Raw genomic sequence first — 21,640 nt, 5'->3', positions numbered from 1 at the left:
TCATTTTTCTCTCAAAATTTATAAATTTGCTCCAAAAATATTTCAGGTAGAGGGGAAGTGGTGTGTAATAGGCCATCAAACCTACCCGTCCCAATTTTTAGGTAGAGGGGAAATGGTAATAGGCCTACCAGTCTCGTTTGTGCATTTGTCCATGGCAATTCGGAACATTGATGCGTCTCTAATCTTTTTACCTTAAAGAAACTTGTTTGTTAACTCTTGCACAAGTCCAGTCTTTTTATTACATTTGATTTGTCACAACCCAATAACAAAAGCACTGCCTTGCGGGTGCTGACGCTCATCTGATTTTTTTGTATAATAGAAAAATTGTCCTACCCATGATTTTCTAAGTCTAAAAAGGGCCATCATTCTTGCAAAAAGCAGGATAGAGTTATGTTTCTTGATGTACAGCGTCCGCTTATGATGGTGAAAAAATGTTGCAAGTTTTAAAGCAATAGCTTTGATAGTTTATGAGAAAAGTTGACAAACATAATACTCAACCAAGAAAATGATTTTTTAAGTCCAAAAGGGGCAATAATTATTGCAAAAAGCAGGATGGAGTTATGTTGCTTGCTGTACAGGGTCAGCGTATGATGGTGAACAAGTGTTGCAAGTTTCAAAGCAATAGCTTTGATAGTTTAAGAGAAAAAGTTGACCTAAACATAAAACTTAACCAAGAAATCTGATATTTTCTAAGTCCAAAAGGGGCAATAATTCTTGCAAAAAGCAGGATGGAGTTATGTTTCTTGCTGTACAGGGTCAGCTTATGATGGTGAACATTAGTTGCAAGTTTCAAAGCAATAGCTTTGATAGTTTAGGAGAAAAGCTGACCTAAACATAAAATTTAACCAAGAAAACTGATTTTCTAAGTCCAAAAGGGGCAATAATTCTTGCAAAAAGCAGGATGGAGTTATGTTTCTTGATGTACAGGGTCAGCTTATGATGGTGAACATTAGTTGCAAGTTTCAAAGCAATAGCTTTGATAGTTTAGGAGAAAAGTTGACCTAAACATAAAACTTAACCAAGAAATCAGATATTTTCTAAGTACAAAAGGGGCCATAAATCTTGCAAAAAGCAGGATGGAGTTATGTTTCTTGCTACACAGGGTCAGCTTATGATGGTGAACAAGTGTTCCAAGTTTCAAAGCAATAGCTTTGATAGTTTAGGAGGAAAACTGACCTAAACATAAAACTTAACCAGGCAACGCCGACACAGATCAAGTGACGACAATAACTCATTTTTTTTCCAAAAATTAGATGAGCTAAAAATGATTTCAAGCCAATCCACTATGATTACAGGTGTCTAATATTTAAAGCAGTAACATGTTAGAAATTGACAACTTGTTTGATTATAAAAGTCTATGGCATTCAGTAGATGTAACCAAAAGTCATGTGCTTGTATAAACTATGATGTGAAAATTGCCATTATGAGTATACCTTAATAAGAAAGATAACAATAGTGCCGCCAAGCGGGGCAATATACGCCCAAAGGGTTACATCAGAGGATGGGAGCAAAATTTAAAGAACTTGACTGTTCAAGCCCTAAGGACAGGAACAACAAAAAGAAGAAAATCCACAAAAAAATTCTTACCAGGTAAAGTTATGTCAAAATACACCTAAAAATTGGAGGTACCTTCCATGTTGTACCACAGAAAAGTGGTCTCGGTTTTTCCCTACGGCAAATAATAAAAAAGTTTAAAAATAAGCTATTTATAGTAACAAAAAAGGGAAGTAATACAAAAAAAAAATATGGTAAGAGAACAAACAAGAGGACCATGATGGTCCTGAATCGCTCACCTCTTCCCACATGACCCAGTTTTGATAAAGAAGTCATTATTTGACATAGTGACCTAGTTTTTGAGCTCATGTGACCCAGTTTTGAACTTGACCTAGATATTATCAAGATAAAAATTCTGACCAATTTTCATAAAGATCCATTGAAAAATATGGTCTCTAAAGAGGTCACAAGGTTTTTCTATTATTTGACCTATTGACCTAGTTTTCGAAGGTACATGACCCTGTTTTGAACTTTACCTAGATATCATCAAGGTGAACATTCTCACTAATTTTCATGAAGATCTCATGAAAAATATGGCCTCTAGAGAGGTCACAAGGTTTTTCTATTTTTATACCTACTGGCCTAGTTTTTGACCGCATGTGACCCAGTTTCCAAATTGACCTAGATATCATCAAGGTGAACATTCAGATCAATTTTCATGAAGATCCATTGAAAAATATGGCCTCTAGAGAGGTCAAAAGATTTTAATAATTTTAGATCTACTGACCTAGTTTTTGACCGCAGTTGACCCAGTTTCAAACTTGACCTAGATATCATCAAGATGAACATTAAGACCAACTTTCATACAGATCCCATGAAAAGTATGGCCTCTAGAGAGGTCACAAGGTTTTTTTTATTATTTGACCTACTGACCTAGTTTTTTAAGGCATGTGACCCAGTTTCAAACTTGACCTAGATATCATCAAGGTGAACATTCTGACCAATTTTAATGGAAATCCGTTTACAAGTATGGCCTCTAGAGAGGTCACAAGGTTTTTCTATTTTTAGACCTGCTGACCTAGTTTTTGTCCGCACATGACCCTGTTTTGAACTTGACCTAGATATCATCAAGATGAACATTCAGACTAATTTTCATACAGATCCCATTAAAAATATGGTCTTTAGAGAGGTCACAAGGTTTTTCTATTATTTGACCTACTGACCTAGTTTTTAATGGCACGTGATCCACTTTCGAACTTGACCTAGATATCATCAAGATGAACATTCAGACCAACTTTCATACAGATCCCATGAAAAATATGGCCTCTAGAGAGGTCACAAGGGTTTTCTATTATTTGACCTACTGACCTAGTTTTTGAAGACATGTGACCCACTTTCGAACTTGACCTAGATATCATCAAGGTGAACATTCTGACCAATTTTCACGAAGATCTCATGAAATATATGGCCTCTAGAGAGGTCACAAGGTTTTTCTGTTTTTAGACCTACTGACCTAGCTTTTGACCGCACGTGACCCAGTTTCGAACCTGACCTAGATATCATCAAGATGAACATTCAGACCAACTTTCATACAGATCCCATGAAAAATATGGCCTTTAGAGACGTCACAAGGTTTTTCTATTATTTGACCTACTGACCTAGTTTTTGATATCACGTGACCCAGTTTCGAACTTGACCTAGATATTATCAAGGTGAACGTTCTGACCAATTTTCATGAAGATCTTGTGAAATATATGGCCTCTAGAGAGGTCACAAGGTTTTTCTATTTTTAGACCTACTGACCTAGTTTTTGACCGCATGTGACCCAGTTTCGAACTTGACCTAGATATCATCAAGATGAACATTCTGACCAACTTTCATAAAGACCCAATGAAAAATGTGACCTCTAGAGCGGTCACAAGCGAAAGTTTACGGACGCACGCACGCAAGCATGGGCAGACGATGGACGACGGACACCGCGCGATCACAAAAGCTCACCTTGTCACTTTGTGACAGGTGAGCTAAAAAGGGATCTGCCAAATAAAAACAAGAGCACTGCAAGGCAGAGCAATATACACAAAGCAGTCATATATGACCTTTGACCCCCAAGTGTGACCTTGACCTTGAAGCGAGTCATCTAAAACATGTGCTCTGCACGTCGCCTCAGTCTGGTGAACATTTGTGCCAAGTTTCTTTGAAATCCTCCAAGCAGTTCAAGGGTTACAGAGCGGACACAGCAGTCATATATGACCTTTCACTCCTAAGTGTGACCTTGACCTTGAAGCTAGTCACCCAAAACAAGCGCTCTGCACGTCGTCTCAGTGTGGTGAACATTTGTGCCAAGCTTCTTTGAAATCCTTCAAGCAGTTCAAGAGTTACAGAGCGGACATGAAACACACTCATATGACGTTTAACCCCTAAGTGTGATCTTGACCTTGAAGCTAGTCATCCGAAACAAGTGCTCTGCACCTCGTCTCAATGTGGTGAACATTTGTGTCAAGTTTCTTTGAAATCCTTCAAGGGGTTCAAGAGTTACAGAGCAGACACGAAATTGCTAACGGACAGGCGGACAGATACCGGCGTCAAAACATAATACGTCCCTTCGGGCGTATAAAAAACAACAATAGTTAGGAGTCATGTTACTTTATTTACAATCCAATCTGCATTACAACACATAACAAACAAGCAGCTTGTATACTGTCTCCTAAAGGAAGAACTTTCGTCTACTTGTATCCATTTCATGGCGCTGAAATACACAAAAGTAAATCAATTAATTTCCAAAGCTTAAGCTGAATGTGCATTTTAAGAAAAAACAAAATTTTAGTACAAATTTTGCTCAACCAAAAATTAAATGCATACAGAGTATGCAGTTTTTCAAGTTTCAACTTTTCCTAGCTTTCTTTTCCAGTTCAAGTCTCTTCAGCAATATACATGATGACCTTGTGCGTCAAATCAATGTTAAATCCAATTCATTAGAAAAACATGAACACAAATTACAAAATTAGCTTGAGTTTGATCAAACATACTCGTAGAAAGATAGAGAACTGAAACAGAACCGCAACACCAAGAACTCAACCAAGAACTCAACATAGACTTCACACACTTATAGCAGCAAATATAAATGAGTAGGACTAACAAATACAGTTATTACACTTGTATACAGAAAATCAAAATGTATATCTGAATTTACATATATTTATTCATATGCAAGAGGTATAAAAATTTTTGCTGTATTACCTTGTGTATAAACTCATACTCTCCAAACTTTGAATCAAAGCTTCCTTTCTGTAATGTTCGTAGTTTCATAGTAAACCTTGGTCCTAGTTCCTGTAAGCCAACTCGCTTTGCATTACGGAATACATATCTGTGGAGATTAATTTAAGAAAATATAATTATAAACAAGAGGGCCATGATGGCCCTATATCGCTCACCTGTTATCACTGCACTTGAGGACAAGAAGGTCCTCAGAAAAAATATCTAAGTCCAAAGGACAGGAACATCAAAGGGAAGAAATTTAACCAACAAGAGGGCCAAGATGGCCCTAGGTCGCTCACCTAAACACACAATAACAGTGTTAACATGTTTGACATAGTGAATTCATGGAAACAAATATTCTGACCAATTTTCATTAAGATTAGACCAAAAATGTAGTCTCTTGAAGTGTAAGCAAGTATTTTCTTCAATTTAACATAATGACCTAGTTTTTAAGCCAAGGTAACCTACATTCAAACTTGGCCTAGATTTGATCAAAGCAATCATTCTGACTAAATTTCATGAACCTCAATTGAAAAATACAGCCTCTATCGCATACAAAACCTTTTTCTTTGATTTGTCCTAGCGACCTAGTTTTTGATCCCAGATGACCTGTATTCAAAATTGACCTTAATTTCATCAAGGCTATCATTCTGACCAAATTTCATGAAGATCAATTGAAAAATACAGTCTCTATCGCATACACAAGGTTTTTTTTTATTTGACCTAGTGACCTAGTTTTTAACCACAGATGACCCATATTCTAACTTGACCTAGATTTCATTAAGGCAATCATTCTGACTAAATTGTATGTATATCCAGTGTAAAATGCAGCCCCTATTGCGTACACAAGGTTTTTCTTTAATTTGACCAGGTGACCTAGTTTTTGACCAGGTGACCTAGTTTTTGACCCTAGATGACCCATATTCAAATTCAACCTAGATTTCATCCAGACAAACATTCTGATCAAATTTCATGAAGATCCGGTGTAAAATGCAGCCCCTATTGCATACACAAGGTTTTTCTTTGATTTGACCTTGTGTCCTAGTTTTTGACCCTTGATGACCCATATTCGTAACTGGCCTAGATTTAATCAAGGCAATCATTCTGACCAAATTTCATGAAGATCAATTGAAAAATACAGCATCTATTGCATACACAAGGTTTTTCTTTGATTTGACCTAGTGACCTAGCTTTTGACCCCAGATGACCCATTTTCGAACTCAGCCTAGATTTCATCAAGGTAATCATTCTGACAAAATTTCATGAAGATCAATTGAACAATACAGCCTCTATCGCATACACAAGGTTTTTCTTTGATTTGACCTAGTGACCTAGTTTTTGACCCAAGATGACCCATTTTCGAACTTGGCCTAGATTTCATCAAGGTAATCACTCTGATCAAAATTCATAAACCTCGATTGAAAAATACAGCTCCTATCGCATACACAAGGTTTTTCTTTGATTTGACCTAGTGACCTAGTTTTTGATCCCAGATGACCCATTTTCGAACTTGGCCTAGATTTTATCAAGGTAATCATTCTGACCAAATTTCATGAAGATCAGTTGAAAAATACAGCCTCTATGGCATACACAAGGTTTTTCTATGATTTGACCTAGTGACCTAGTTTTTGACCCCAGATGACCCATTTTCGAACTCTGCATAGATTTCATCAATCATTCTGACAAAAATTCATGAAGATCAACTGAAAAATACAGCCTCTATCGCATAAACAAGCTAAATGTCGATGGACGACAGACAGACGGCGGACGCCAGACATTGAGCGATCAGAAAAACTCACCTAAGCATTGCTCAGGTGAGCTAAAAAGAAAAAAAAATTCTAACAAGGTACAGATATGTCAAAATACACCTAAAAATTGGAGGTACCATCCATGTTGTACCACAGAAAAGTGGTCTTGATTTTTCCCTATGGCCAATAATAAAAAAGTTACTAAAAATAAGCTATTTATAGTAACATAAAAGGGAATTAATTAAAAAAAAATTATTGTAAGTGAACAAAAGAAGGATCTGCCAAATAAATCTGTTGACATAAATGAAATTTCAGATCAGTATCTTCATTAGTTACGGAGATATACCAAGTTTAATTTGAAATAAAGGGAGGTAATCTGACATAAAATCAGTCCATAGTTATCTACCCTGATCGGCTCAGTCCAACTAATGACAATAATGAAATTTCAAATAATTCCTATAAGTACTTACTGATATAAATCCATTTTGATTACAATCAGGGGAGGTAATCAGATATAAAAATAACTGTGGAACCTACGATTGGATCTGATTTGTCATGGAATCCAAGATTTATTGTTGTTGAAGATATTTTGGAAGTTTGTATCAAATAAAACCATAAATGAAGTCTCTATATGGCTGCAAAAGCCAAAATAGCCAATTTTGGACCTTTCAGGGGCCATAACTGTGGAACCCATGATGGAATCTGGCCAGTTCAAGAAAGGAACCAAGATCTTTTGGTAATACAAGTTGTGTGCAAGTTTGGTTAAAATCAAATCATAAATAAAGCTGCTATTATGCAGACAAGGTCAAAATAGCTAATTTTGGCCCTTTCAGGGGCCATAACTCTGGAACCCATTAAGGGATCTAGCCGGTTTAAAAAAGGAACCGAGATCTTAGGGTGACACAAATTTTGTGCAAGTTTGATTAAATTCAAATCATAAATGAAGCTGCTACTGTGCAGACAAGGTCAAAATAGCTAATTCCGGCCTTTTCAGGGGCCATAACTCTGGAACACATAATGGAATCTCGCCAGTTGAAGAAAGGAACCAAGATCTTATGGTGATACAAGTTGTGTGCAAGTTTGATTAAAATAAAATCATAAATGAAGCTGCTATTGTGCAGACAAGATCAAAATAGCTAATTCTGGCCCTTTCAGGTGTCATAACTCTGGAACCAATAATGGAATCTGGCCAGTTCAAGAAAGGAACCAAGATCTTATGGTTTTACAAGTTGTGTGCCATTTGGTAAAAATCAAATTATAAATAAAGCTGCTATTGTGCAGGCAAGGTCAAAATAGCTAATTTTGGCCCTTTCAGGGGCCATAACTCTAGAACCCATAATGGGATCTGGCCAGTTCAAGAAAGGAACCGAGATCTTATGGTAATACAAGTTGTGTGCAAGTTTGGTTAAAATAAAATCATAAATGAAACCACTATCGTGCAGACAAGAAATTGTTGACGCATGGATGCACGGGCGGATGGACGGACGGATGGACTGACGACGGACGAAGGGTGATCACAAAAGCTCACCTTGTCACTATGTGACAGGTGAGCTAAATATATATTAGTATATACATTCCTGTAAAATCAGACATTTTGGTGAGGTATTTACTTCACTATGTTCATTAATTGTCCATTTCTCAGAAAAATAAATACTTGGAAAAGTGATATAATTGTTAAGAAACCCCTAAAGCTGGCCATATGTCACAATTTACAACACAAAACTATTTAATTTAACAAGAACTGTTTGTGAAACACATTGTGTCCCCAAGATGGTCTGTTGGAGGCAAGTGGGTATGTAATTTTGTATGGAGGTCATCTACTGACCATAGACAATCACCCTATAAAGTTTGACTAATGTGAGACCAAGCATTTTGTAGTTACTGATTGGATTCAAAATGGTTTACCGACCAATGGAACAACAGACAAAAAGACTGACAATGAGCAAAACAACATACCCCTTGCTTCTCTGAATGGGGGGCATAAAGATAGCACATTTTAGCCCAACAAAGATATCTGATTTTACAGTAAGCTGAATATCTGTTTTGAAAGTAACATTACAAATACTTATAAACTAACATAGTACTACGTATGCTCTAAAGAAATAATATTTTGTGATTCTAGTTTAACTGCATCTTCTTGTTCATTTGCATCACTGGAATTTTTTCCGAAAATTTGAATTAACCCTTACCATGCTGGACACGACTGATTCTGCCTTTGCGACCAGTGCAGACCAAGATCAGCCTGCACATCTGTGCAGCCTGATCATTGTTTGCACTGTTCGCTATACAGTCAGTAAATTTTCAGTTAACACCCCTTCGAATAATAAATGGTATTGCCCAAATTGAATAATGAACTAGTCCATTTTAAATATTTAGCAGGGTAAGGACTAACAACATATTTTTATGGAGCAAAGAATGTTACACTGTCCTAAAACATAGTATAAATATCACAAATTATGAAAAATTGTACCTATGGTGTCTAACGAAGATAAAATCTCTCTGGTTGTGGAAAGTTACAGCACGACGACCTTCAAATGCAGGGTCATGTGGAAACACTGATGCCAACATTCTACCAACTGTAGTTCCAAGACGAGTATTAAAGTTGTTAAGTATGACCTCTGGTTGATGACTAGATAGTTTACCTGCATTCTGAAATGTTTTTCAAACACTTCATGTATTCTATGTATATCCAACAAATGACTGAAGTAATTTACAAACCAAAAATTATATGTTAGATTTTAAAAGTATGGATTTCTTACTAGCATAATTAATGTTTGTAAAGCTCTTGCTTTATATAGTAATATGAAAACGTTTTATACTGACAATAAATTAATATCAGCAGAATGATTTTATGGAGCATGTTTAAGCATAATAATTTTCTTTCAACCTCGTCTTCTGGCAAAACTGCTTTAAATGTTTTTATGCTTTAAGCATAAATGAGAGCTCTAAAAGTATGTAACATATATAAAATAGTGAAGTAAATTTTGAATGAATCAGTCACAAAATTTAAGCGACATAAAAAACAAACATACAAATGAAGGCTTTGTGTGGTTTACTGTCTAATTTCAAAGTTCAGATGAGCAGGAATTGAACCACAGGACTGTCAGCCCCAGTGCTTATCCAAGCATCTGGACAGGAAACTGTGGTTAATCAGATGATAAACCACAAGAAAGCATTTTTTTCTCATTTTTAACATGCTCCTTGAAATATTGTATTAAAAATTATATAAACTTTTGGCAACTTTACAGCTTTAAGTCTTCTTAGTCGTCTATGAATCCACTGCTGTTTATCACAGAATATACAACACTTGATGTCCTTTGTTTAGTTGACAAAAAAATAATAAGGCAAGTTGGAAAATCAAGCAAAGAAAACAGAGTAACAAGAGGGTCACTGACCCTAAAGCGATCACCTGTGTACAAGGCTTCAAGTGTGTCTGTATAAGTACAGATTTAAGTTTCTTCTATGTTAGCCTATATTATATACATGTCACACACATTTTTGAACCTAGGGCAATAATTTGAATAATTAAGACAGAAATTACAAATCTGATATCACACACAAAATATCAAGGCTCTAGCTATTATTGATTCAGAGAAGAATATTTTCAATGTTTCTTATATAAAAGCCTATAGTAAGTACATGTCAGACACAGGGGCATGGCCATTTTTTTTTATCTTAGGGTAATAATTTGGACAAGTATGGTAGAGAGTCAAATCTTTATATTACATGCCAAATATCAAAGCTCTAGAGAAAAAGAAGTCTGATAGCTAAAAACCTATTTTTAACCAAAAAGACCCTTATGTTCAATGAACCGGAACTATTTGAACAATTTTGAAAGAGGGCTACCCAGAGATCATTTGTGTAAAGTTTCATCAAAATTCATTCAGTGGTTTTGGAGGAGATACTGTTTAAAGAAATTGTTGATGAAAAGTGACCACGCCCTCTGGCGGCCATGTTTTTTGATGAATCAGAACAATTTGAACTCTATTTGTAGAAAGTCACACAAGAACCATTTGTGTAAAATTATTTTAAAATCGGACTAGCAGTTTCATACATGAAGATTTTTAAAGTTTCCACTATATACATATAGGGAAAAGTGACCACGCCCCCTGGCAGCCATGTTTTTTGACAAATCAAAATAATTTGAACAAGGCAGTCTGAAAGACAGCTAAATCCCATGCCACTGTTATGGATAGTGAAAGGGTAAACCTTTGACCTTGAGCTGTGACCTTGACCTTGATTCAATGAACCTACATGGCTGACTCATGAATTCTGCACATTGTCTTGATGAGGTGATCATTTGACCAAAGTTTCATGAAAATCCTTCAAGGGGTTTAGAAGATACAGAGCTCAAACCTTTGACCTTGACCTTGAGCCAACATGGCTGACTCATGTGTTTTGATGAGGTGATCATTTGACCCAAGTTTGATGAAAATCCTTCAAGGGGTTTAGGAGATACAGTGGGCACAAAATATAAGGCTCAAACCTTTGACCCTAAGTTGTGACCTTGACCTTGAGCCAGCATGGCTGACTCATGAGTTCTACACATCCTCTTGATGAGGTGATCATTTGACCCAAGTTTTATAAAATTCCTTCAAGGGGTTTAGGAGATATAGAGCAGACACGAAATGGTAGGCTAAAACCTTTGATCTTGACCTTGAGTTGTGACCCTGACCTTGAGCCAGCATGGCTGACTCATGAGTTCTGTACATTGTCTTGAATTGGTGATCATTTGACCCAGGTTTCATATGAATCCTTTAAGGGGATTAGGAGATACAGAGCAGACACAAAATGGAAGGCTCAAACCTTTGACCCTGAGTTGTGACCTTGACCTTGAGCCAACATGGCTGACTCATGAGTTCTGCACATTGCCTTGATGAAGTGATCATTTGATCCAAGTTTGATGAAAACCCTTCAAGGGGTTTAGGAGATACAGGGCCGACACAAAATAGAAGGCTCAAACCTTTGACCCTAAGTTGTGACCTTGACCTTGATGAGGTGATCATTTGACCCAAGTTTTATAAAATTCCTTTAAGGGGTTGGATTGGTGATCATTTGACCCAGGTTTCATATGAATCCTTTAAAGGGCTTGGGAGATACAGAGCGGACACAAAATGGAAGGCTAAAACCTTTGACCCTTAGTTGTGACCTTGACCTTGAGCCAACATGGCTGACTCATGAGTTCTGCACATCGCCTTGATGAAGTGACCATTTGATTCAAGTTTGATGAAAATCCTTCAAGGGGTTTAGGAGACACAGAGCAGACACAAAATAGAAGGCTCAAACCTAAGTTGTGACCTTGACCTTGAGCTGGCATGGCTGACTCATGGGTTCTGCATATTGTCTTGATAAGGTGATCATTTGACCCAAGTTTTATAAAATTCCTTCAAGGGGTTTAGGAGATATAGAGCAGACACGAAATGGTAGGCTAAAACCTTTGATCTTGACCTTGAGTTGTGACCCTGACCTTGAGCCAGCATGGCTGACTCATGAGTTCTGTACATTGTCTTGAATTGGTGATCATTTGACCCAGGTTTCATATGAATCCTTTAAGGGGATTAGGAGATACAGAGCAGACACAAAATGGAAGGCTCAAACCTTTGACCCTGAGTTGTGACCTTGACCTTGAGCCAACATGGCTGACTCATGAGTTCTGCACATTGCCTTGATGAAGTGATCATTTGATCCAAGTTTGATGAAAACCCTTCAAGGGGTTTAGGAGATACAGGGCCGACACAAAATAGAAGGCTCAAACCTTTGACCCTAAGTTGTGACCTTGACCTTGATGAGGTGATCATTTGACCCAAGTTTTATAAAATTCCTTTAAGGGGTTGGATTGGTGATCATTTGACCCAGGTTTCATATGAATCCTTTAAAGGGCTTGGGAGATACAGAGCGGACACAAAATGGAAGGCTAAAACCTTTGACCCTTAGTTGTGACCTTGACCTTGAGCCAACATGGCTGACTCATGAGTTCTGCACATCGCCTTGATGAAGTGACCATTTGATTCAAGTTTGATGAAAATCCTTCAAGGGGTTTAGGAGACACAGAGCAGACACAAAATAGAAGGCTCAAACCTAAGTTGTGACCTTTACCTTGAGCTGGCATGGCTGACTCATGGGTTCTGCATATTGTCTTGATAAAGTGATCATTTGACCCAAGTTTTATAAAATTCCTTCAAGGGGTTTAGGAGATATAGAGCGGACACGAAATGGAAGGCTAAAACCTTTGACCTTGAGTTGTGACCTTGACCTTGAGCCGACATGGCTGACTCATGAGTCCTGCATATCGTCTTGATAAGGTGATCATTTGACCCAAGTTTCATGAAAATCGTTCAAGAGGTTAAGGAGATATGAAGCAGACACGAAAGTGTTACGGACAGAAGGACGGATGGAGACCATTCCTATAACCCCCCCCACCACTTGTGGCGAGGGATTAACAATCTTGGCAGAGGGCCATTCAAGGACCATTTGTGTAAAATATTTTTAAAATCAAGCTAGCAGTTTCACACAAGAAGATTTTTTTAATTACCACTATATACATATAGGGAAAAGTGACCATGCCCCCTGGTGGCCATGTTTTTTGATGAATCGGTATAATTTGAACATTCTTGGTAGAGGGTGACATAAGGACTATTTGTTTGAAATTATTTCAAAATCGAACCATTGGTTTAGGAGATGTTGTTTGAAGATTTTTCTATTTTTAGTACTGGCGGTCCCTATGTGCAACCAAACGGAACCGGTTGAACAATTTTGGTAGAGGACCATCCAACGGACATCCATGCCAAGTTTCATCAAAATCCATTGAGTGGTTTTGGAGGAGATGTCTTTTAAACACAATTGTTGACAATGGATGGACAAACGGACGCACGACAGACACCGGACACAGCGTGATCAAAATAGCTCACCCTGAGCATTACTCAGGTGAGCTAAAAATAAATGTAAAGTAATATTTTAACATTAATTTTACCTTTATCTCTGTAGTTAACTTTACATTTGATACCTTGAAGTGTGCTGTGGGTCCATCTGGTAGATGAGATATCACAAGGCCATCTAGAAAACTAGTTCAGGATAATATTTGTCATATTTTAACACTGAGACAGGCTTTGAATAACAAAAAATGTCCTAAAATATTCAACTCAGTATATGGCTCTTATAGTCCTTTTGTGCAATGAAGGGAACTTCTATTATCAAACTTAAAGATATTTTATTTTATTTATATTTATATTTAAGCAGTTTCAAATGAGTTGTAAAGTAAAATTGTTGAAACAGAATGACCCTCTTATACTCGTATAGTAAAACTTGGATATAGTGAACCTGTTGGGACATTGGAACTTTGTTCCTTTTAACCGAGGTTTGTTGTACCCGTATAGTGGACACTTTAGCAGTACCAGTTAAGTTTGTTTGTCTTGGATTTAACGCCGTTTTTTCAACAGTATTTCAGTCATGTAACGGCGGGCAGTTAACCTAACCAGTGTTCCTGGATTCTGTACCACTACAAACCTGTTCTCCGCAAGTAACTGCCAACTTCCCCACATGGATCAGAGGTGGAGGACTAATGATTTCAGACACAATGTCGTTTATCAAATAGTCACGGAGAACATACGCCCCGCTCGAGGATCGAACTCATGACCCCGCGATCCGTAGACTGACGCTCTACCTACTGAGCTAAGCGGGAGGGCTAGTACCAGTTATGAGTTATTTTTATAGCTGAATTGTTTATAGAGACTTACTTGGATAACCTTTGATAAATATTAGCGATATTCCATAGTAATATCTGTTTTTGTTCAGTTACATCTGATGTTTTTAAGTGTGCACTCTTGATATCTCCAGGCAGGATAACTTCAATAGTTTGTATGAAATCACTTCTCTATACGCTAATTTAAAGAAAATTCCATTTGAAACGTTTTTGATTTTTTAACAAAACAAAAAGCATAAAGAAACTTAATTGTATCTATCTTTAACCCGAATACTACAAAAAAACCTAAACCAATAAATATATTACTATCTAGTATTTGTTACCCATCTTGTGTTCGAGTGCAATTTCAGTTTTGAAATAAAACATCACATTGTTGTTACATAAGCATTTAAAAATTCTTTTTAAAAAAATTCGGAAAGAAAAGATTCATGGTAAAAGATGAAAACAACTTATACAAAGCTGTTCATTATAACAATTTATTACATTTTTCAGTGAATTATCGAAATACTGGAGTAAAATATCTAGGTTTTTTTCACACTGAAAAATATCAAATATAATTTTCACTGGCAAGAAACTAAAATGTGTAAATTTAATCAGAACATGAAATAAAAAGAAAATTTATCTGTTTTACATGTAATATCAAAATATCTTTCACTCATGAACACCGTATCTTACATTTTCATAAGTTGCATAGCCACTCATGAAAATATTGCATCTGGTGTCCACTTGTGAAAAATATTTCAATCTTACACTGAAACAAACAAATATCCTCGATTTACTTTTCTTTGTACATTACTGCTTTTGAACCAAAAATGTATTCCTGATAGCTGTGATTTCACTGTAAACAAGTTCGCTATATCCCTAGACCTCTATATGAAGGCAAAAACTCAGGGAATAAAAATTTGTTTGTTATATCCAAGTTTATCACTATATCTGAGCTGAAATACAGTATAAAATTCTAACAGTTATTTCCCATGAACACTAAAAATACTGCATCTTATACTTCAACCAACCTTGTACATCAGCACTCACGGAAATATTGCAGCTGGTGTTCTCTTGGTGAATGTTACTCAGTCTTACAATGCAAATGCCCTTGTATAACACAGAAAAGGATACTAGGTATTTTTCTGTCTTCATTGACCACTATAAGATCTGTAAAGTTTCTAGACAATGCCTGTGGTATGATTTTCTTCAGGTCTAGACCTCGTCTGTATAACAACTCTGTGTTTGGTATCAACTTCTTCAATTCTTTGCAGAATTTATTGGTTCTCTGAAAAGAATGGCAAAAAATGTTACTAGAACATTGCGAAATATTTCTTGATTCATTCAAGATGACTGGCTAAAGTATTAAATTATTCATTTCCTATTTTGTAACAATGTAGCATTTTGTAGTACCTGCACATACTGTTAGTATAAAGGCATATTCTAGTTACAGATTACAAACAGATATAATCAAAATATTTTGTCTCTTTCAAATATTTTTTAACATTAAAGACAAAATTTAATCTCCACCAACTCATTCCATGTCACTACCTAAATCACTTTTGTCAATTTTCTATATGCCACCTAAAAACATTGAAATTTATGAGGTACTTTAATGATAAGTATATGTAGAAAACACTCTGTATCACACAATTGAGCCACGCCATGAGAAAATCAACATAGTGCAATTGCGACCAGCATGGATCCAGACAAGCTTGTGCGTCTACGCAGGGATCCATGCTGGTCACAAATACATTATGTTGGTCTTCTCATGGCGCGGCTAAATTATTCTATAATGTCTACATACCGGCCCTGGTCTATCACAAGTTGTGAGTAGAATTTTGGGTGTAGTCTCCCTGTTGAAATATGACGACATTTCATCCTGGGCCTCGTCTAGCTGAACCTGTATCAGTATAACATAATTAATGGTGTATAATTTTATCTAAATAATTAAACAGATAAAGTGGAAAACTTTGCTCATTCAATCAAACTTGCAAATTGGTATTTCTGCTGTAATGTGCATACATTTATACTAACCGTAAAATCAGAAATTTTGATGAGGGAATTACTTCCGCTATTCTCATTGTGCTGTCCATATTTACAAAAATAAACACACTGGAAACTGTTATTATTGTTATGAGTAACCCTATACATCCCACAATTTGGCGATATATAGTGAATATTCTACCACACAATCCAATTCAGTTTTATATAAAGTCAGCTTTCAGCCTTGAGAAAATATCCAATTCTACAGCTGTCAAAGAATTACTACAGCCAAACATATTCAGACTATGTGTTATTTTTGTGCTTCCACATATCAAACTGGTCAACAGGGAGCTGAACTATCATAAATACACAAGTAGTTAAGTATGAATTAACTTCCCTCAATTCATAGCTTATATTTTTAAAAGCTATTCCAAAAAGCTACATTAATATATCAATACCTTGCATGTCAAACATTTACAAAGAAAAAAACTTTTAAATAAAAGACATTTTCGATTCAGATTTTCAAACAGATTCAAAACTTGAAAATAAAATCTGTAAAGCCAAAAACTCTTGACTGACCTCTTCATCTTCTTGGTTTACCATTGTCTCATCTGGCACTCTCATGTTCTCAATTGTCTTTGGGGTCTGTTTTGGAACCTGAATTGAAAATACAATATATAACATATACATATGTTACCAATTTTTTGTTTCTAAGTTTAAAAACATATTATTCACAACCCATTAACAAAGCCTTACTTCCAAAATCATGGTGTGTAAAATTTCATTTCGATATGTTGGCTCTGAACTGATTGTTCAAATCTGGCAAATGCAATTAAAGTACATGTATCTGGTCCTGCAAGCATTCACACATAAAAAAAATAAAATTGTAAAGCTGAATTTGTTTACCTCTACTCCAGTTTCTTTTGCTTCTTTCATTTTCCTTTTCTTCTCTTTAAGTTTTTCCTGAAAAAAATGCAGATTTTATACTGTGACATAAAAAAGTCACCATAAAATATTTTTGAAATTCTTCATTCAGCTTAATTTTGCTAATAGTTCAGGAAAAGGATATCAGTTAGAAAACTTTGTGTCAATATTTAAGTTTGTTTGTTCTAACAGTAAAGGATAATTATAATTTAATAAATCTTTCCCTCAAGTTACTTTTGAATGTTAAATCCACTGAAAGATATTCACTGGTCAAGTTTTAATTCTCTGGGTAGACTGTAAAATGTATCAAATAATTAAAATTTTGATGCAATCTACTTGACTTATTCATACAGACGCACATATATAACATATTTCTGAAACAGTGAAGGTCCTATATAATAATCTCCTATACAAGAGATTTGGTCTTTAGGGAGATGTGGGTGAAAATGAGGGAGTTTTTCTTGTCCAATTTTGGTGTGTGAAAAAAATCAGCCTTATGGCATAAATAGCTGAAGTTCAACATGTTTATAAATTATACACAATAATAAGACTGTTAGGTGTAAGTGTTGTTAAAGAGCTACAGCAACAAAAAATTAATACAGTACTGTCAGGGCTCAATTAAGCTAGGATAAGACTGAAAAGAAGTTACTATTAATATTAAACAAATGTTTTACTAAAATGGGAGGGAATCTTTTTTACTATCTTTGTGAATCATGTACCAAGAGTAAAAGACCTTTTATGAAGACAACCTACAAAAATTTCTAACATTATTCTAAAATTGGCTAAGTGTCAGTAAGTGAGTAACATGTTTTTAATGTCTAGGTAATTTGATAACAGTAATATTCTATAGTGTTTTTAAAAATACAAGTAAGAATTACATTGATTGGAAATATTTGTGATAAATTACATTTTGAACAGTAAAAAAAAAATGTATAACTTATCAATTAGTAATCAAAGGCACAGCTCCTTTCCAATTAATCCACATAATTACCCCTTGCAGTTATAAAGTGCTCAAAGTCTAATCAACAGGTTAAACAAACATGACTGTGATGTCAAAAAAGTTTTAAAAGTTGGTAAACACTGAATTAGAATTCACAGTCATTATCATGAGAAACAAATGTCTGAGATCTCTAATATTTGTTAAAATACTAAAAAAATTGTTTTATTTCTGTAATTTGATTTTTACTGGAGATTTACTTGTAAGGCCATGATATACTACTGTTTGAAAGCATGGATTTATGGGAGAAAAAGACTCATGCTGTGAGATATGCCATGTACATCTACATCTACATCGGTACAACCAACAATCGATTTCCGATTATGACTGGTCGGCGCTGTCAGAGAAACAGTTGTTAGAGAAATTTAGTATATTACAGTATTAAAAGTAAAAGATAAAAGGACAGTATGCTACAGTTAAAATAGGACATAGAATTACATAGTGACCGCCGCCAGCCTCTCTGTAAAGATACTGAGGCTGGGGCTAGCTTTGACTGGTGTGGGGAGGGAGTTCCAGAGACGGATGGTTCTAGGGAAATAAGAGTTAGCAAAGTATTGAGTGCTGGAATAAGGGATCAAGTAGTTAAGATTTCTAATGGGGGTCAAGTAACCTTGGTCAATAGCAATGGTCTGGGTCCTTACTTTGTAAAACAAAAGTAATGAACAGTTTAATCTACGGTACTGGAGAGTTTTTCATTCTAAGGATTTCAACATTTCAGTTACACTGCTTGTATAGTTGTAATCATTCATAACATACCTAGCTGCTGACCTTTGGACTCGTTCAAGTTTATGGGTGAGGGTTTTCTGCCAGGGATGCCACACAGTTGAACAGTATTCTAGCTGTGGGCGGACATAGGTGGTGTATGCAGCTTCTTTGACCTTTATGTTATCTGTCTTGACATTTCTCTGAATAAATCGAAGGGAAGAGGTTGCCTTAGAAGTTATGTTTTCTATGTGTTGTGACCAGTTCAAATCATTGGAGATAGTTATTCCTAGGTATTTAGCTGATGAGGTGGACTTTAACTCTGTATTGTGTAACCTGTAGGGGTATATAAAGGGATTTCTCTTCCTACTTACTCTAAGGACTTCACATTTGTGGGGGTTAAATTCCATTTGCCAGACTCTTCCCATGTTTCTAATTTATGGAGATCTTCTTGAAGGGCTATGCTATCATTATTTGATTTGACAGTGAGGTATACGATGGTGTCGTCTGCAAACATACGGGTTTTACATTTGACTGAGTCAGACAGGTCGTTAATGTATACAAGGAAAAGGCAAGGCCCAAGGACAGACCCCTGTGGAACTCCAGACAGGACCGGAAGTTCGCTGGACAGGTGACCTTCAACTGCGACCTTCTGAGTACGATTAGAGAGGAAGGAATTGACCCAATTTGTTATTTGGGGACTAACACCTAGGGATTGTAACTTGTAAATTAGCCTCAAATGGTCGACTTTGTCAAATGCCTTAGAAAAATCCATTATGATGACGTCAGTTTGTTGGCCTTGTTCTAAATTGCTATAAAGTTCCTGGGTGAAATTAATAAGCTGAGTTTCGCAACTATGACCCGACCTAAAACCATGCTGGAACTGGCTCAGCCGCTGATAATATTGTGTTTGTCAAAGAAGGACATAAGATTTGAAACCATGATCTGCTCAAGGAGTTTGGACGCAATACAGGTTAGAGAAATTGGTCGATAGTTGCTGGGTTTTGATTTGAGACCTTTTTTAAAGACTGGTGCAACTGTTGCCTTTTTCCAGTCTTGAGGGATAATGCCTGTATTTAGGGATAAATTGAAGATGTGGCAAAGGACCGCGACAATTTCTTGATGAAGTTCCTTGAAAACACGGGGGGATAATTCATCTGGCCCTGACGCTTTATGTGGGTATAGGCCAAGGAGTTTGTCAACACCCTCTGGAGTTACATTTATTTGGTCCATTAGGGAGGAAGGGGATGTTAACAGTTTGGAGTTTATGTATGGATGCACCAACCAATGCATACTTACAAAATTAAGTAGATTTGGTATGAAAACTCTTCAGGCCATATCTAAAACAGTCTTTGTCTGCTGTCTCCCAATTCAGTATTCATATTGATTACTGGTCCCCTAGACAGCCTTATACAATATACATGTTGTCTATGTCTGGGTCTAGAGATTTGGTTACCAGACCCCTAGCCACTGCCTTTCCAATGCCAATCTCAACACTCTGGTTAGCCTTACTCGTTCAGCTTAATGGGATGGCTTATTTTATTATCTGATATTTTATCCAATGGATTTCTTAACAGAAATAGGCAGAAGAAGTTTGGATGTGATGGGACAGCTACATGAATCAAATAAAACGTCCTATTATTTGGACTTATCTGGAAATGTTCAGACAACAAACAAAAAGGTCAAAGAGAAAGCCTATAACACCTATGTCCGTCCACAACTCGAGTATTGCTCATCCATCTGGCACCCCTGGCAAAAGTCCCTCTCATACAAAGTCGAAAAAGTGCAAAGATCAGCTGCACGGTTTATCTTTAACGACTATAACTATACAAGCAGTGTAACCCAGATGATTAACACCCTAAACTGGCAAACTTTAGAACAACGGCGCATACAATCTTCTCTCATCTATTTTTACAAAATCCGAACAAATCATGTATGCGTCGACCATAACCATCTAACTCCGACAAGAAACCTGAACTACCTAATTCCACAGTCCCGTACTCAATACCACATGAATTCCTTCTTCCCCCGTGAAATTAGACTATGGAATGGCCTTCCCCAATATGTACAGTCCAGCCCCAGCCTCAACATATTTGCTGAGCGGCTGGCCACTGTACATCTGCAGTAACTTCCTTCACTATGTTTTTTAACTTAGCACCTGTAGTAATTTTTATTCTTTGCACCTAATGAGTTTTCTCATTTTTAACACTGCCCAGACAAGCGCCTTCCAGTCATAATCGTTAATGATTGTTGGAAGTATCATGTAGATGTAGATGTAGACTAATAGATCTGTTTTACTTCCCTGACCACATGTAAATATTCATCAAAATAGATATTATTTTCCTGTAGGTAAGAGACAGTTTACATCTATTACATACTGACCTTTGTACAGACGGAAAGTTAAACAAAATTAGTGCGTCCGAATTTCAATCCTGTCTGGATACTATGTCAAATAACACCTATGGGAAATTATCCATTTCAATCTAAACATTAATCCCAAACCTTTCTCTTTTCTTGCTTCATCTTCCGGTACAGTTCTTGCCGCATTTGTTTGTTCTTTATCTGAGATATGTTTGGTTTAGGAATCGAAGATTCAGTTGACATCGTGCTTTTCGATGTGGAAGCCATTTTTAAGGGATAAGCTTGTAAACTTTCTATCCCGTACTTAAAGACAATATTGAAAGAGTACACAAATATTGTCATATATTTTTAGCAAAATGCAAATAAGTTTTATACGTTTGCTTCATGCAAAACTAACAGCTACATGATATCTTGTTACTGTACGTAAGTTCTTAATATGCGCACAAACGGTTATTCCCTGCACGTGTCAAGGTCAGCGAAATATTATCTGAC

The 21,640-nt window shown here is 36.3% G+C and overlaps 1 protein-coding gene across 1 annotated transcript; it reads right to left on the bottom strand.

Moving 5' to 3' along the window:
* Nucleotides 1–4,121: 4,121 nt before the first annotated feature.
* Nucleotides 4,122–21,610, bottom strand: LOC123525502 (ribosome production factor 1-like). Its single transcript, XM_045304597.2, has 9 exons — nucleotides 21,290–21,610; nucleotides 17,071–17,127; nucleotides 16,744–16,821; nucleotides 15,986–16,081; nucleotides 15,313–15,466; nucleotides 13,468–13,550; nucleotides 8,968–9,146; nucleotides 4,732–4,858; nucleotides 4,122–4,240 (listed from the first exon to the last, which is right to left on the bottom strand). Exons 1-9 carry the CDS (start codon nucleotides 21,488–21,490, stop codon nucleotides 4,199–4,201), a joined length of 1,017 nt encoding a protein of 338 aa, XP_045160532.2. The 5' UTR covers nucleotides 21,491–21,610; the 3' UTR covers nucleotides 4,122–4,198.
* Between the last annotated feature and the right edge of the window lie 30 nt (nucleotides 21,611–21,640).

The sequence above is a fragment of the Mercenaria mercenaria genome, chromosome 3, assembly GCF_021730395.1.
Source record: "Mercenaria mercenaria strain notata chromosome 3, MADL_Memer_1, whole genome shotgun sequence".
Taxonomy (NCBI): Eukaryota; Metazoa; Mollusca; class Bivalvia; order Venerida; family Veneridae; genus Mercenaria; species Mercenaria mercenaria.
Note: the sequence above shows the minus strand (reverse complement) of the source record. Positions and strands in the feature narration are given on the sequence as shown.